Source organism: Macaca nemestrina, chromosome 20, assembly GCF_043159975.1.
Source record: "Macaca nemestrina isolate mMacNem1 chromosome 20, mMacNem.hap1, whole genome shotgun sequence".
Taxonomy (NCBI): domain Eukaryota; kingdom Metazoa; phylum Chordata; class Mammalia; order Primates; family Cercopithecidae; genus Macaca; species Macaca nemestrina.
The window spans coordinates 48,650,239-48,663,975 of record NC_092144.1 but is presented as its reverse complement, the minus strand read 5'-3'; the positions used below and the strand labels follow the sequence as shown (position 1 = coordinate 48,663,975).

At 49.7% G+C, this 13,737-nt stretch overlaps 1 protein-coding gene across 4 annotated transcripts in view; it reads right to left on the bottom strand.

The window, feature by feature from the left end:
- LOC105495367 (SPT5 homolog, DSIF elongation factor subunit) overlaps positions 1-12,505 on the bottom strand; it is a 36,034-nt gene extending 23,529 nt beyond the window's left edge. For 2 of the 4 annotated variants that reach the window (XM_071086769.1, XM_071086771.1), the window contains exons 1-3: positions 12,355-12,505; positions 12,017-12,178; positions 3,854-4,019 (exon numbers count right to left, since the gene is read on the bottom strand). In XM_071086769.1, coding sequence (XP_070942870.1) covers positions 3,854-4,019; positions 12,017-12,091 — 241 coding nt within the window. In that variant the 5' untranslated portion in view covers positions 12,092-12,178; positions 12,355-12,505. The remainder of the gene's footprint in view (positions 1-3,853; positions 4,020-12,016; positions 12,179-12,354) is intronic. The other 2 variants (XM_071086770.1, XM_071086772.1) reach the window with 1 other exon arrangement.
- Between the last annotated feature and the right edge of the window lie 1,232 nt (positions 12,506-13,737).

Genomic DNA, 13,737 nt, shown 5'->3' with positions numbered 1-13,737 from the left:
TACTAAAAATAAAAAAAATCAGACGGGCGTGGTGGCATGCACCTGTAGTCCCAGCTACTCAGGAGGCTGAGGCAGGAAAATCAGTTGAACCCAGGAGGGAGAGGCTGCAGTGAGCCATCGCGCCACTGCACTCCAGCCTGGGGGACAGAGTGAGACTCTGTCTCAAAAAAAAAAAAAAAAAAAAAAATTGCACCACCTGTGCCTAGGAATTTGACTGATAGGGATTTAACAGGCAGAACAGAGATTTTTCGGCCGGGCGCGGTGGCTAACGCCTGTAATCCCAGCACTTTGGGAGGCCGAGGCGGGCGGATCACAAGGTCAGGAGATCGAGACCATCCTGGCTAACACTGTGAAACCCCGTCTCTACTAAAAATACAAAAAATTAGCCGGGCGAGGCGGCGGGCGCCTGTAGTCCCAGCTACTCGGGAGGCTGAGGCAGGAGAATGGCGTGAACCCGGGAGGCGGAGCTTGCAGTGAGCCGAGATCGCGCCACTGCACTCCAGCCTGGGCGACTAAGCGAGACTCTGTCTCAAAAAAAAAAAAAAAAAAAAAAAAAAAAGAACAGAGATTTTTCATCTGGGGTGGTCTGTGTTAGATGAAAAAACTATAGCTCCTATTTTCAGTAATCTGGAACTGAAATTTAGCATTTACATCAGCTACATACAATGGCAACAAACCACACAATGTTAGCTGTGTCACTGGCTCTTTCACAGCACATTACAGCTGTAGGTATCTCAAGGCAGCATTTACATTCACTGCTACTCAAAAATTAGATTCTTAGACTATCTACAAAATCTTATTATCTAAATATGTTAACAAAGAAACATATACACCAAAATGTTCTTTTTTTTTTTTTTTTTTTTTTTTTTTTTGAGACGGAGTCTCGCTCTGTCGCCCAGGCTGGAGTGCAGTGGCCTGATCTCAGCTCACTGCAAGCTCCGCCTCCCGGGTTCACGCCATTCTCCTGCCTCAGCCTCCCGAGTAGCCGGGACCACAGGCGCCCGCCAGCTCGCCCGGCTAGTTTTTTTTTTGTATTTTTTAGTAGAGATGGGGTTTCACTGTGTTAGCCAGGATGGTCTCGATCTCCTGACCTTGTGATCCACCCGTCTCGGCCTCCCAAAGTGCTGGGATTACAGGCTTGAGCCACCGCGCCCGGCCCCAAAATGTTCTTTTTAAATATTCTGATAACTGTATTTCAATAAATTGTCCTCTATGGAATCCTATGTATTTTGTTTTATGCATTTCAGAAGATGGTTCTGAGAAGGGAACAGGGTTTCACCAGACCACAAAAGGGGCCACAGCACAAGAAAGGTTAAGAACTTTGGTCTAGATAATAAATTGTATGCATGTGTTTAAGTATGTATGAAGATGTTCACAGCATTACTGCATGTGCTGTGACACAAACAAACTTCAATATCCAACAAGAGCCTGGTTAAATAAAACACATTACACAATGAAACACTGTGCAGTCATTGGAAAAAAACAAATATTTTAATACTATTGATGATAATACTGACAGCAGCTAATGTTTATTGAGCACTTAGGCGTCAGAAGACGTTCAGAAGGCCGGGCGCGGTGGCTCAAGCCTGTAATCCCAGCACTTTGGGAGGCCGAGACGGGCGGATCACTAGGTCAGGAGATTGAGACCATCCTGGCTAACACGGCGAAACCCCGTCTCTACTAAAAACACAAAAAATTAGCCGGGCGAGGTGGCGGCGCCTGTGGTCCCAGCTACTCGGGAGGCTGAGGCAGGAGAATGGCGTAAACCCGGGAGGCGGAGCTTGCAGTGAGCTGAGATCTGGCCACTGCACTCCAGCCTGGGTGACAGAGCGAGACTCCGTCTCAAAAAAAAAAAAAGACGACGTTCAGAAAATTTTCTTTTTTGAGACAGGGTCTCACTCTGTTGGCCAGGCTGGAGTGCAGTGGCTCAATCACAGCCTACAGCAATCTCGACCGCCTGGGCTCAAGCGAGCCTCCTACCTCAGCCTTCTGAGTAGCTGGGACTACAGGCGCAAGCCACCAAGCCTGGCTAATTTTTTGTTGTTGTTATTGTTGTCAGACATGGGGTCTTGCGATATGCAAATTCCTGAGCTAAAACAATCCTCCACCTTGGCCTCCCAAAGTGCTGGGATTAGAAGCGTGAGCCACTGCACCGGCCCAGAAACTTTCCTTATACACCTTGAGTCATTTAACCTAAGCTGTCTCTGTTTATCTACTTTTGCAACTGTGGAACGATAAAAAGCAGTTTACAGAAAAGTAGTTATAACGTGGACCTACGTAACCTTAACAAATAACAACCCTGTTTTCTGAGGGCTTTTCCTAGGTTAGGCATTACATTCTAGGTCGCCATCAACTTTTTTTTTTTTTTTTTTTTTTTTGAGACGGAGTCTCGCTCTGTCGCCCAGGCTGGAGTGCAGTGGCCGGATCTCAGCTCACTGCAAGCTCCGCCTCCCGGGTTCACGCCATTCTCCGGCCTCAGCCTCCCAAGTAGCTGGGACTACAGGCGCCCGCCACCTCGCCCGGCTATTTTTTGTATTTCTTAGTAGAGACGGGGTTTCACCGTGTTAGCCAGGATGGTCTCGATCTCCTGACCTCGTGATCCGCCCGTCTCGGCCTCCCAAAGTGCTGGGATTACAGGCTTGAGCCACCACGCCCGGCGGTCGCCATCAACTTAACGAGCTTTATATGCATGGTCCCCCAAATCCTCGCCATATCCCTGCTGTAACAGAAAGAACTATTTCCCCCTTGCACTGAGAGAGGAGGAGACTCAGTGACACATAGGACGCTGTCCAGGGCTACATGGAGAAAACAGTGGAGCCAGGCTAGAAGGGCCCCAAATCTGTCAGACTACCTTTTCAGGTTACCTAATTTCAAGTCATTTGAGCTTTCCATGACAAATACAAACCACTGTCAGATTTTAAAAGATCATAATGGTGCCAGGCGCAGTGGCTCACGCCTGTAATCCCAGAACTTTGGGAGGCCGAGGCAGGCAGATCATGAGGTCATGAGTTCAGACCAGCCTGACTGACATGGTGAAACCCTGCCTCTAATAAAAATACAAAAATTAGCCAGGCGTGGTAGCACATGCCTGTAATCCCAACTACTCAGGAGGCAGAGGAAGGAGAATCGCTTAAACCCAGGAGGTAGAAGTTGCAGTGAGCTGAGATCGCGCCACTGCACTCCGGCCTGGGCAACAGAGTGAGGCTCCATCTCAAAAGAAAAAAAGATCATAATGATCCTGTGATTGTGTGTGTTTTTTTGTTTTGTTTTTTGGTTCGAGACGAGCCTAGCCAACATGGTGAAATCCCGTCTCTACTAAAAGCACAAAAATTATCTGGGCATGGTGGCAGCCGCCTGTAATCCCAGGTACTCACGAGGCTGAGGCAGGAGAATCGCTTGAACCCAGGGGGCAGAGGTTGCAGTTAACCAAGATCGCACCATTGCACTCCAGCCTGGGCGACAAGAGCGAGACTCTGTCTCAAAAAAAATATATGGATATATGGCCGGGCGCGGTGGCTCACGCCTGTAATCCCAGCACTCTGGGAGGCTGAGGCGGGTGGATCATGAGGTCAGGATATCGAGACCATCCTGGCTAACACGGTGAAACCCCGTCTCTACAAAAACTACAAAAAATTAGCTGGGTGTGAAGGCACATGCCTATAATCCCAGCTACTTGAGAGGTCGAGGCAGGAGACTCGCTTGAACCTGGGAGGTGGAGGTTGCAGTGACCCGAGATCGCACCATTGGACTCCAGCCTGGGTGACAAGAGCAAAACTCTGTCTCAAAACAAAGAAATGGAACTAGAAGTGGAAGCTCAGCCTCTGCTCAGCACTGGCCCAGCACTGTGACATACCAGCCTCATCCAGAATGAAGCCTCCATGGCGGGGTTTCTTGGGGGGCCGGTCATCATCTTCTTCCTCCTCTTCCTCATCATATTCCTCCTCCTCTTCCTCCTCTTCTTCTTCCTCAGGCTCTTCTTCCTTCTCACTGCCCGCCGCACTCCGCCGTTCTTCCTCTACCTACAGGTGTCAGGCAGGGTTGTAGCACCAGAATTCTACTACCCCAAAATCCGAAAACCAAGTTCCCCACCCTAAATCTGACCTCAGATCGCCCTGGTCAATCACAGCCCCCTTTGCCCTGCATATACCCCTTTCACTCTAGCCTGCTCTCTGGTTACCATTCTATCTCAGCAACAGCACTGCCATCTCCCCAGCCACTCAACCAACCCTGGGAGTTGACCTGGGCTTCTCCCTGCACTAGATTTCTTGCTCACTTTCCAGCGGGTCTTTAACTATAACAGCTCGATGAAGCTTGGTCCTTGGGCCTCAATTCTTTTCCTTTCTTTTTTTTTTTTTTTGAGATGGAGGCCCACTCTGTCTCCCAGGCTAGAGTGCCGTGGCACAATCTCAGCTCACTGCAACCTCCACCTCCTGGGTTCAAGCAATCCTCCTGCCTCAGCCTCCTGCGTAGCTGGGATTACAGGCATGCGCCACCATACCTGGCTAATTTTTGTATTTTTTTAGTAGAGACAGGGCTTCACCATGTTGGCCAGGCTGGTCCTGAACTCCTGACCTCAGGTGATCCACTCGCCTCTGCCTCCCAAAGTGCTGGGATTACAGGTGTTAGCCACAGCAACCAGCCCATCTCTTCCCATTCGACAACTCCCCAAGGCCAACTTGTCCTCTCCCTTGGTGGTGGGGGACATCTCTGTGACAGTGACTCCCATCTCTGTTTCTAGTCCACACTGCTCACCAAGATCACTGGCCAGCCCTGTTGCTAATTCTGTGGCCATTCTGTATTCCCTACCATCCCAGCAGCGTCTGGCACTCCAACCATGCCCTCCCTGGAGAAATGTTCCTCTCTTGGCTTCTGCTGTACCATGCTCTCCTGGTTTTTCTCAAAACTCCAACGGCTCCTCTTCAAGCTCCTCTTACTATTAACCCCTTCAAGTCTGACATCAATTACCAGGGCTCAGTCCAGGGCCACTTTGTTCTCCCTCCATGCACTCTCTCCCAGGACATTTTACCTTCCATGACCCCAGTTCCTGTCTCTACAGACGACACCCTCATCTGTCTCTAGACTCCCACCTTTTTCCAGAATTCAAGATCTCCATGCACCAGCAGCATCCTGGATGCCTCCCCCAGATGTCCTCTGAGCCCTTTCATACCCACTGTGTCCCAAACTGACCTCAACGTCTTCCCCTAGACCTGTGCTGGCCTCCTCCAATTACCGACAGGCACCAAATCCTCATCCTTTCTGCCTGTGAACATCATTTCTCCAACCCATCCTTTCCCCCCAGCCCCATACATCTGAGCCTAGGCCACGACACTGCCCTCTAACCCCTGGATCCTTACCCCAGCCTCCTCCCTACTCTCCTGGCCTCTAATCCCTCTTTCCATACCAGCAACAACATTAATGGATGCATACCGAACTTCAATCTTTAACTCATTAACTTCACAACTTCTTCCATGTCATTACTACAATCTATTTACCTAATACAGGTTGAGCATTTCTTTTTTTTTTTTTTTTGAGATGGAGTCTCGCTCTGTCGCCCAGGCTGGAGTGCAGTGGCTGGATCTCAGCTCACTGCAAGCTCCGCCTCCCAGGTTTACTCCATCCTCCTGCCTCAGCCTCCCGAGTAGCTGGGACTACAGGCGCCCGCCACCTCGCCCGGCTAGTTTTCTGTATTTTTTAGTAGAGACGAGATTTCACCGTGTTAGGCAGGATGGTCTCGATCTCCTGACCTTGTGATCCACCCGTCTCAGCCTCCCAAAGTGCTGGGATTACAGGCTTGAGCCACCGTGCCCAGCTGAGCATTTCTTTTTTTGTGTGTGTGATGGTGTCTCGCTCTGTTGCCCTGGCTGGAGTGCAGTGGCGCGATCTCGTCCCACTACAATCTCCACCTCCAGGGTTCATGCCATTCTCCTGCCTCAGCCTCCCCAGTAGCTGGGACGACAGGAACACACCACCAGGCCCGGCTAATTTTTGTTGTATTTTTTAGTAGAGACAGGGCTCCATCATGTTAGCCAGTATGGTCTCGATCTCCTGACCTCATGATCTGCCCGCCTCAGCCTTCCAAAGTGCTGGGATTTTGGGAGTAAGCTACCGCGCCCAACCAGGTTGAGTATTTCTAATCCAAAAAATCTGAAATCTGGTCAGGCACAGTGGCTCACGCCTGTAATCCCAGCACTTTAGGAGGCTGAGGCGGGTGGATCACCTGACATCAGGAGTTCAAGACCAGCTTCGTCAACATGGTGAAACCCCATCTCTACTAAAAATACAAAAGCTAGCCCTGCGTGGCGGTGGGCACCTGTAATCCCAGCTACACAGGAGGCTGAGGCAGGAGAATCACTTGAAACTGGGAGGTTAAAGTTGCACTGAGCCGAGATTGTGCCACGGCACTCCAGCCTGGTCAATGGACCGAGACGCTGTCAAAAAAACAAACAAAAAAACTGAAATCTGAGAGGCTTCAAAATCTGAAACTTTTTCAGCACTGACATAATGCTCAAAGGTCATACTCAGGCTGCATGCGGTGGCTCACGCGGCTCACTTGAGGTTAGGAGTTCAAGATCAGCCTGGCTAACGTAATGAAGCCCCATCTCTACTAAAAATAAAAATAAAAAAAAATTAGCCGGGCATGGTGGCGCATCTGTAGTCCCAACCACTTGGGAGGCTAAGGCAGAAGAATTGTTTGAATCTGGGAGGCACAGGTTGCAGTGAGCCAAGATCACACCACTGCACTCCAACCTGGGTGACACAGTGAGACTCTGTCTCAAAAAAAAAATAAGGTCATGTTCAAAGTAAATGTTCACTGGAGCATTCTGGATTTTCAGATTAGGGAATGCTCCAGTGTAAATATTACAAAATCAAAAAAAAAAAAAAAAATACAAAATCTGAAACACTTCTTGTCCCAAGCATTTTGGATAACATTCAATGTGTATTTTCTTCAAATCCATTCACGTTCTTAACATTTCTATGTTATGCAGTATTTCAAATTTTAAAACTTTTTGAAGGTTTGTCATAAACACAAGGTAACTATAAAGATAAAAGCAAAACAATGTTATTAAGACCCAGCAAGATACTGTTGCCTGCTGCAGGCTCTAAGCTCTAAGCCTAAGGCCTATTCTCCCACCCAGAGGCGTTCAAGACCCAGAAGCACTAAAATGAAATTTTCTCATGACCCAATCAAGACAAGACACACAACTGAAAAGGAAATATTCTCACTAAATGATTCAATGTACCTTAAGGTCTTGTCTTTATTCCACCTAAAAGCACCTCTCATCATCCCCAACCTAGAATATACGGTACAGTCTTGGAAAACTGTGATCTAAAACATGAACCTGCCAGGCGCGGTGGCTCAAGCCTGTAATCCCAGCACTTTGGGAGGCCGAGGCGGGCGGATCACGACGTCAGGAGATTGAGACCAACCTGGCTAACACGATGAAACCCCTCTCTACTAAAAATACAAAAAAATTAGCCGGGCATGGTGGCGGGCTCCTGTAGTCCCAGCTACTTGGGAGGCCGAAGCAGAAGAATGGCGTGAACCCAGGAGGCGGAGCTTGCAGTGAGCCGAGATCGCGCCACTGCACTCCAGCCTGGGCGACAGAGCAAGACTCCATCTCAAGAACACCACCACCACCACCACCAACATGAACCTGACCATTTGGTCCCCTGCCCAGCTTCAGCCAGCCTGGACTAGAAGCACATGCTCTGCCTGCTGCCTCTCCCCATTTCCCACCCTTCAGGACTGCCTCCCCATCACCAGGCCTCAGTTGCACTCAACTACTTGGACCATGCTCTCTCAGTGCTGGCCATCATCCATGCTGGTTCTTTGTATAAAAAGTCTCCTCTGGGGCTGGGTGCAGTGGCACGTGCCTGTAATCCCAGCTACTCAGGAGGCTGAGGCAGGAGAATCACTTAAACCCGGAAGGCAGAGGTTGCAGTGAGCCAAGACTGTGCCACTACACTCCAGCGTGGGAGACAGAGCGAGACTTCATCTCCAAAAAAAAAAAAAAGTGTGCCCCCCATTAATACTTCAACTAAAATATTCCCTCCCTAGCTGGGCATGGTGGCTCACACCTGTAATCCCAACACTTTGGGAGGCCAAGGTAGGAGGATCACTTGAGCCCAGGAGTTTGAGACCAGCCTGGACAATCTGACAAAGCCCTGTCTCTACCAAAAATACAAAACTTAACCAGGCATGGTGGCAGATTCTTGTTGTCCCAGCTCATTGGGAGGCTGAAGTAGGAGGATTGCTTGTTCCTCAGGAGGTTGAGGTTGCAGTGAGTCGAGACCATACCACTGCACCCCAGCATGGGTGCAAAGTGAGACCCTGTCCCAAAAAAAAAAAAAAAAAAAAGGGCTGAGCAAGATGGCTCATGCCTATAATCCCAGCACTTTGGGAAGCTGAGGCAGGCAATCACTTGAGGTCAGGAGTTCCAAGACCAGCTTGGCCAACATGGTGAAACTCCATCTCTACCAAAAATATAAAAATTAGCCAGGTGTGGTGGCGTACCCCTGTAATCCCAGCTACTCAGGAAGCTGAGAGAGGAGAATTGCTTAACCATGAGGTAGAGGCTGCAGTGAGCCGAGATCACGTCACTGCACTCCAGCCTGGGTGACAGAGCAAGACATCATCTCAAAAAAAAAAAAAAAAACACCAACCTTCCTCCTGCAGGCAGCCACCCCCGCCCCCTCTCCCCCGAGCAGAGTCAGGCACATCCTCTACGCTCACAATTCTCTGTGCTCCCTCCATCACAGCCCTGACCACCGTGAGCCTCCCAATAGTAGGGTCCAGTTCATCTCAGGCACCGCTGGGTCCCCCAACATCACCCAGCCCAGGGCCAAGCACAGAAGACTTCAGAAATATTTGCTTAACACATAATCTTGACTAGCCCACAATGAAGCGCGTTTTAACAACCCAAACTATGACAGGACCACAGGCTGATTTCTAGGAACCTTGTCATCAGTCCCCCTCTGCCAGGTCCCAGAGAAGCCTCTTTACAAACCTGGCTCCTCCCTCCCAGTGGAGAGAGTCCCCGCCACTCTCTGCATCACCTCAGGGCTTGGATGTGCTCTTACTGTCCTCAACATCCCCTGCAGTAACTGTGTATCTATAAAACTCTCTCTGCCCTGAGACTGAGATCTCCCTAAGGGAGGCTATGACCCCAACATGACAAGTCAAGGAACATTTGTTGAAATAAATGAACAAGTTACTGTAGCTGTGATGGGTGAACCAGCAGCTCCCTTCAAAAGTAGCTCATTATTTGCCATCCATCCCTACCTGTCTAGCCACAGAACCCTGTCCTGCAAGGACTATGTCACCATTTGGCTGTCTGAAAAGGTCATCCAATCCTGTTCCTGGCGGTGGGGACAGGCCTCACACTGCCCTCCTGCCTCACCTGGTAACTGAAGAGGAGCCAGCAGGGAGGAGTCAAGTATGGTGTAGTGCTGGGGAAATTAGACTAGTACAGCGCAAACGAGAATGTCCCAGACAGGAAATGGAACTGGGGATCTTGGTCTCATTTCCACCAGACTTTAACCAACAAGCAGTGTCTCCAAGCCATGAATCAGAGACCAAGAATCCAGTGCTACAGCTTAGAGAAAAGGCCCTCCCTGTCACTCCCCCACTCATCCCTCCCCCACCACAGCATCCCAATTTCTCCAACTATTCACTACCAGGCACCTCCCCAAAGGGCACAACAAAGACTGGCAATCAAATGTCCACATAGGATAAGCAGGCAACATAAATGAGTGGGACAAATCACCCAAAACACATGGCACTCTCCATCTACCAAACAATTTCCAGAACACAGCCACGTGAAATCTCTTCCTTTTCTTCACTCTGCCACGAGGCAAGCAAGATGATAAATGGCAACTAACATATCCTGGGAACTGGAGAAAATTCCCAGCTGTAAGTAGGACAGCCACTCATCAAGCAAACGGCTGCTCTGCAGAACAACCCTGGGTCCCAGCGTGCCAGCTCCTTCCACTTTCCCAGAAAAAGCAAGCAATCTTAATCTTTATGATAAATCTCCCTCACAAGCATTGGCAACTTATTTAAAAAGCCAATTGAAGTTTCTGTGCATCAAACAAGAGATCTATAATCACCCTGTCACCTATTTACTAGTTTATGATTGCTGCCTACTAAATGTCAACTCCAAAAAAGTAAAGATTTCCTACCAGACACCTGGGAAGTAAGTGGAACACAGTAGTAGATGGAAATACTGATTTGTTCAACGAACGAATAAAACTAAAATAAGTTTAAAAGGAGGATACTGGGCTTGGTGCAGTGGCTCACGCCTGTAATCTAGCACTCTGGGAGGCCAAGGAGGGTGGATCACCTGAGGTCAGGAGTTCAAAACCAGCCTGGCCAACATGGGGAAACCTCGTTTCTACTAAAAATACAAAAATTAGCCTGATGTGGTGGTGGATGCCTGTAATCCCAGCTACTCGGGAGGCTGAGGTTGCAGTGGGCCGAGATCATGACAATGCACTCCAGCCTGTGCCAACCTATGGAGATGCTGTCTCAAAAAAAAAAAAAAAAAAAAGAATAATGGCAAATAAAAGAACATTTGAAATCAGAAATGCCCCAGGAAATGTTGGTTTTTTGGTTCCTGGAACAGAGGTACTCAAGAGACCCAAAGCCAGAGTGATCCTTTCAAAACATTAGATCATATCTTCACTTGCTCAAACTTTTTCGAGGTTTCATTTTACTCAGTTAAAACCAAATTCCTTACCACAGCTTTCAAGATCCTATATGACCTGGCTCCCATAAATTCTTTGTTGCACTCACTCTGATCCAACCAAACTGGACCCCCTTTTTTTAGGCAGTGGTGGGGAGACAAAGTCTCACTCTGTCACTCAGGCTGCAGTGCAGTGGTACCATCACAGCTCACTGCACCTTCACCTTATGGCTCAAGTGATCTTCCCACCTCGGCCTCCCAAGTAACTGGGACTACAGGAGCGTGCCACCAAGCTCAGCTAATATTTTTGTAAGACTGAGTCTTGCTCTGTCGCCCAGGCAGCAGTGCAGTGGCGCGATCTCAGCTCACCACAATCTCCATCTCCCTGGTTCAAGCGATTCTCAGCCTCAGCCTCCTGAGCAGCTGGGATTACAGGTGGGCGGCACCAAACCCAGCTAATTTTTTTGTATTTTTAGTAGAGACAGGGTTTCACCATGTTGGCCAGACTGGTCTTGAACTCCTGACCTCATGTGATCCACTGCCTTGGCCTCCCAAAGTGCTGAGATTACAGGTGTGAGCCACCAAGACCGGCCTCAGCTAATTTTTTTATATTTTTGTAGAGACAGGGCCCCACTATGTTGCCCAGATTGCCCTCGAACTTCTGGGCTCAAGTGAACCTCCCAGCTTGGCCTCTCAAATCCTCGTTAATCCTTGAACACGGCAGACACACTTCCATCTTTGTACCTGCTGGTCCCCCTCACTGGAATACTCCACTTCCAGCTAACCACGACTCACTCCCTCACCTCCAACAAGTCATGCTGATGACCCTATTGCAAGTGCAACCAGGACTCTCCATTCCCCTTTTCTGTTCTCCTTTTCTCCAGAGTACCTTCTAGCTTACTATATAGTCCATTCCTTGGCTATATTTATTTACATTCCCGAAGGCAGACATTTTTAAAATCTGCTTTGTTTACTGGTGTACCCCAAAGACAAAGAATTGCACCTGGTACGTAGTGGGCACTACAAATAAATTTCTGGAATGACTAGACGTAACCAAAAAAAAAACAACTAATGCTAAGTGCTTACTATATGCACACATAGTAAACTTCAAAAACATCACCTGTTATCTCACTGGACCTAACACATTTCTCGCCTCCAGAACCTGTCCCCTTACTTGTCTTCGACTTGCCTAATTCTCTATCTCTTGCGATAATCTGGGAGTTCCCAGAAGCCAGAGTCCGCTGTGAACCCCTCGAGCCTCCCACAGTGGGCTTTCTACCCGGAGTCCTGCCCCCAGGTGCAATGTCTCCCCCGGCGCCCCAGCCACAGACCTCGGCCTCCTCGCCGTCACTGCTGCGCTCGCTGTCCTCCTCCTCGGAAAAGTTGCTGTCCTCGCTGTCCGACATCTTCCGCTGCTGCTGGGAAAGACAGCAGCCTCAGCGCGTCCCACAGTCCTGCTCGCCACCCCGAGCCTCAGTTTCCCCGCTGGTTCCCTGGGAGAAGAAAACCCCTTAGCGCGCTTCCGGCAGGCTTGTTTTGGCAATTGCGAACTGGAGTGCGGACCCCCTCCTACGCCACATGCTAGACCTCCCCAGTTTCCAAATCTGTTCTCTACACCTCCTCGGCCTCCGGCGGCCCCCGGAACTGCCACCTCTGCACACGCACTTACCGCTCGGGCTCCACCTCCGCCTTTGGTACCAGCTGCTGTTCGCACGACGCCCGGCTGGGGCTGACGGGTCCTCTCGCGAGAACCTATCCGTTGGCCTCGCCTAACACGAGATTTCCGGGGCTGGCCCAGGCGACGCACTTCCAGGTCGCCATCTTGAGAGAGGCAGGGCTAGCCTAGGCGGAGTGAGGGGGCGACATCTGCGGAGGGTCGGGAGGGGAAAGGTTTTTTATTTTAACCGCCGACTCGGCCTTTTCCAGGCTGGGACTCGTGTTTGAATTGAGTGAGCCGTTAGTGTTAGTGTTCTGGACTAACTAACGAACAGTTAGTCCAGAACACTAGCGCGGTAGGCCAAGCCGCGAGGAGGCCGGGAATCAGCGAATAGCAAACTATTAAAGAAACCAGGCTTGGGCCGGGCGCGGTGGCTCAAGCCTGTAATCCCAGCACTTTGGGAGGCCGAGACGGACGGATCACAAGGTCAGGAGATCGAGACCATCCTGGCTAACACGGTGAAACCCCGTCTCTACTAAAAAATACAAAAACCTAGCCGGGCGAGGTGGCGGGCGTCTGTAGTCCCAGCTACTCGGGAGGCTGAGGCAGGAGAATGGCGGGAACCCGGGAGGCGGAGCTTGCAGTGAGCTGAGATCCAGCCACTGCACTCCAGCCTGGGCAGCACAGTGAGACTCCGTCTCAAAAAAAAAAAAAAAAAAAAAAAGAAGGGAAAGGAAGCACAGGATAAACTTTTCAGGGGAAGGGTGTCAAGACATTTAGGAGTGGGAGGAAGAACACTAGCTTCCTCTCTATTGCAGAGTTTCCCAGAGCTCCCCACTGCACTCCAGTCTGGGCGACAAAGCGAGACTCTGTCTCAACAAAAAAAAAAAAAAAAAGAAACCAGGCTTAATCTCCTAGGCCCTCTAAAGCATCCCCAGGTGATACGTATCCCCATGTTGGAGAGAACGCTGAAGCTCAGAAAAATAAACTCAGTGGAAAGCGTCAGACCCAAGCGTCCTCGCCAAGTCTGAGTGACCGTGAAAGCCCTTGTTTTTCTTTTTCTTTTTTTTTTTTTTTTTGTGGAGTCGGGCTGTTGCCCGGCCTGATCTCAAACTCCTCAAACTCAAACTCAAAAGCTATCCTCTGGCCAAGTCCTTCCAAAGTGCTGAGATCACAGGCGTGACCTGCCGCGCCCGGCCTAAGTCCCTATTTCTCTTTCCAGGCTTCCTAAGTTCATTTAAAGCCTAATTTATCTATTAGTAATAACAGCTGACGAGTGGTGGCAGAGTGGACAGGTGTAATGGAGAGATGAAAAATGAACCTTCCCCTGTAATCCCAGCGCTTTGGGAGGCTGAGGCGGGAGGATCACGTGAAGCCAGGAATTTGAGACCAGCC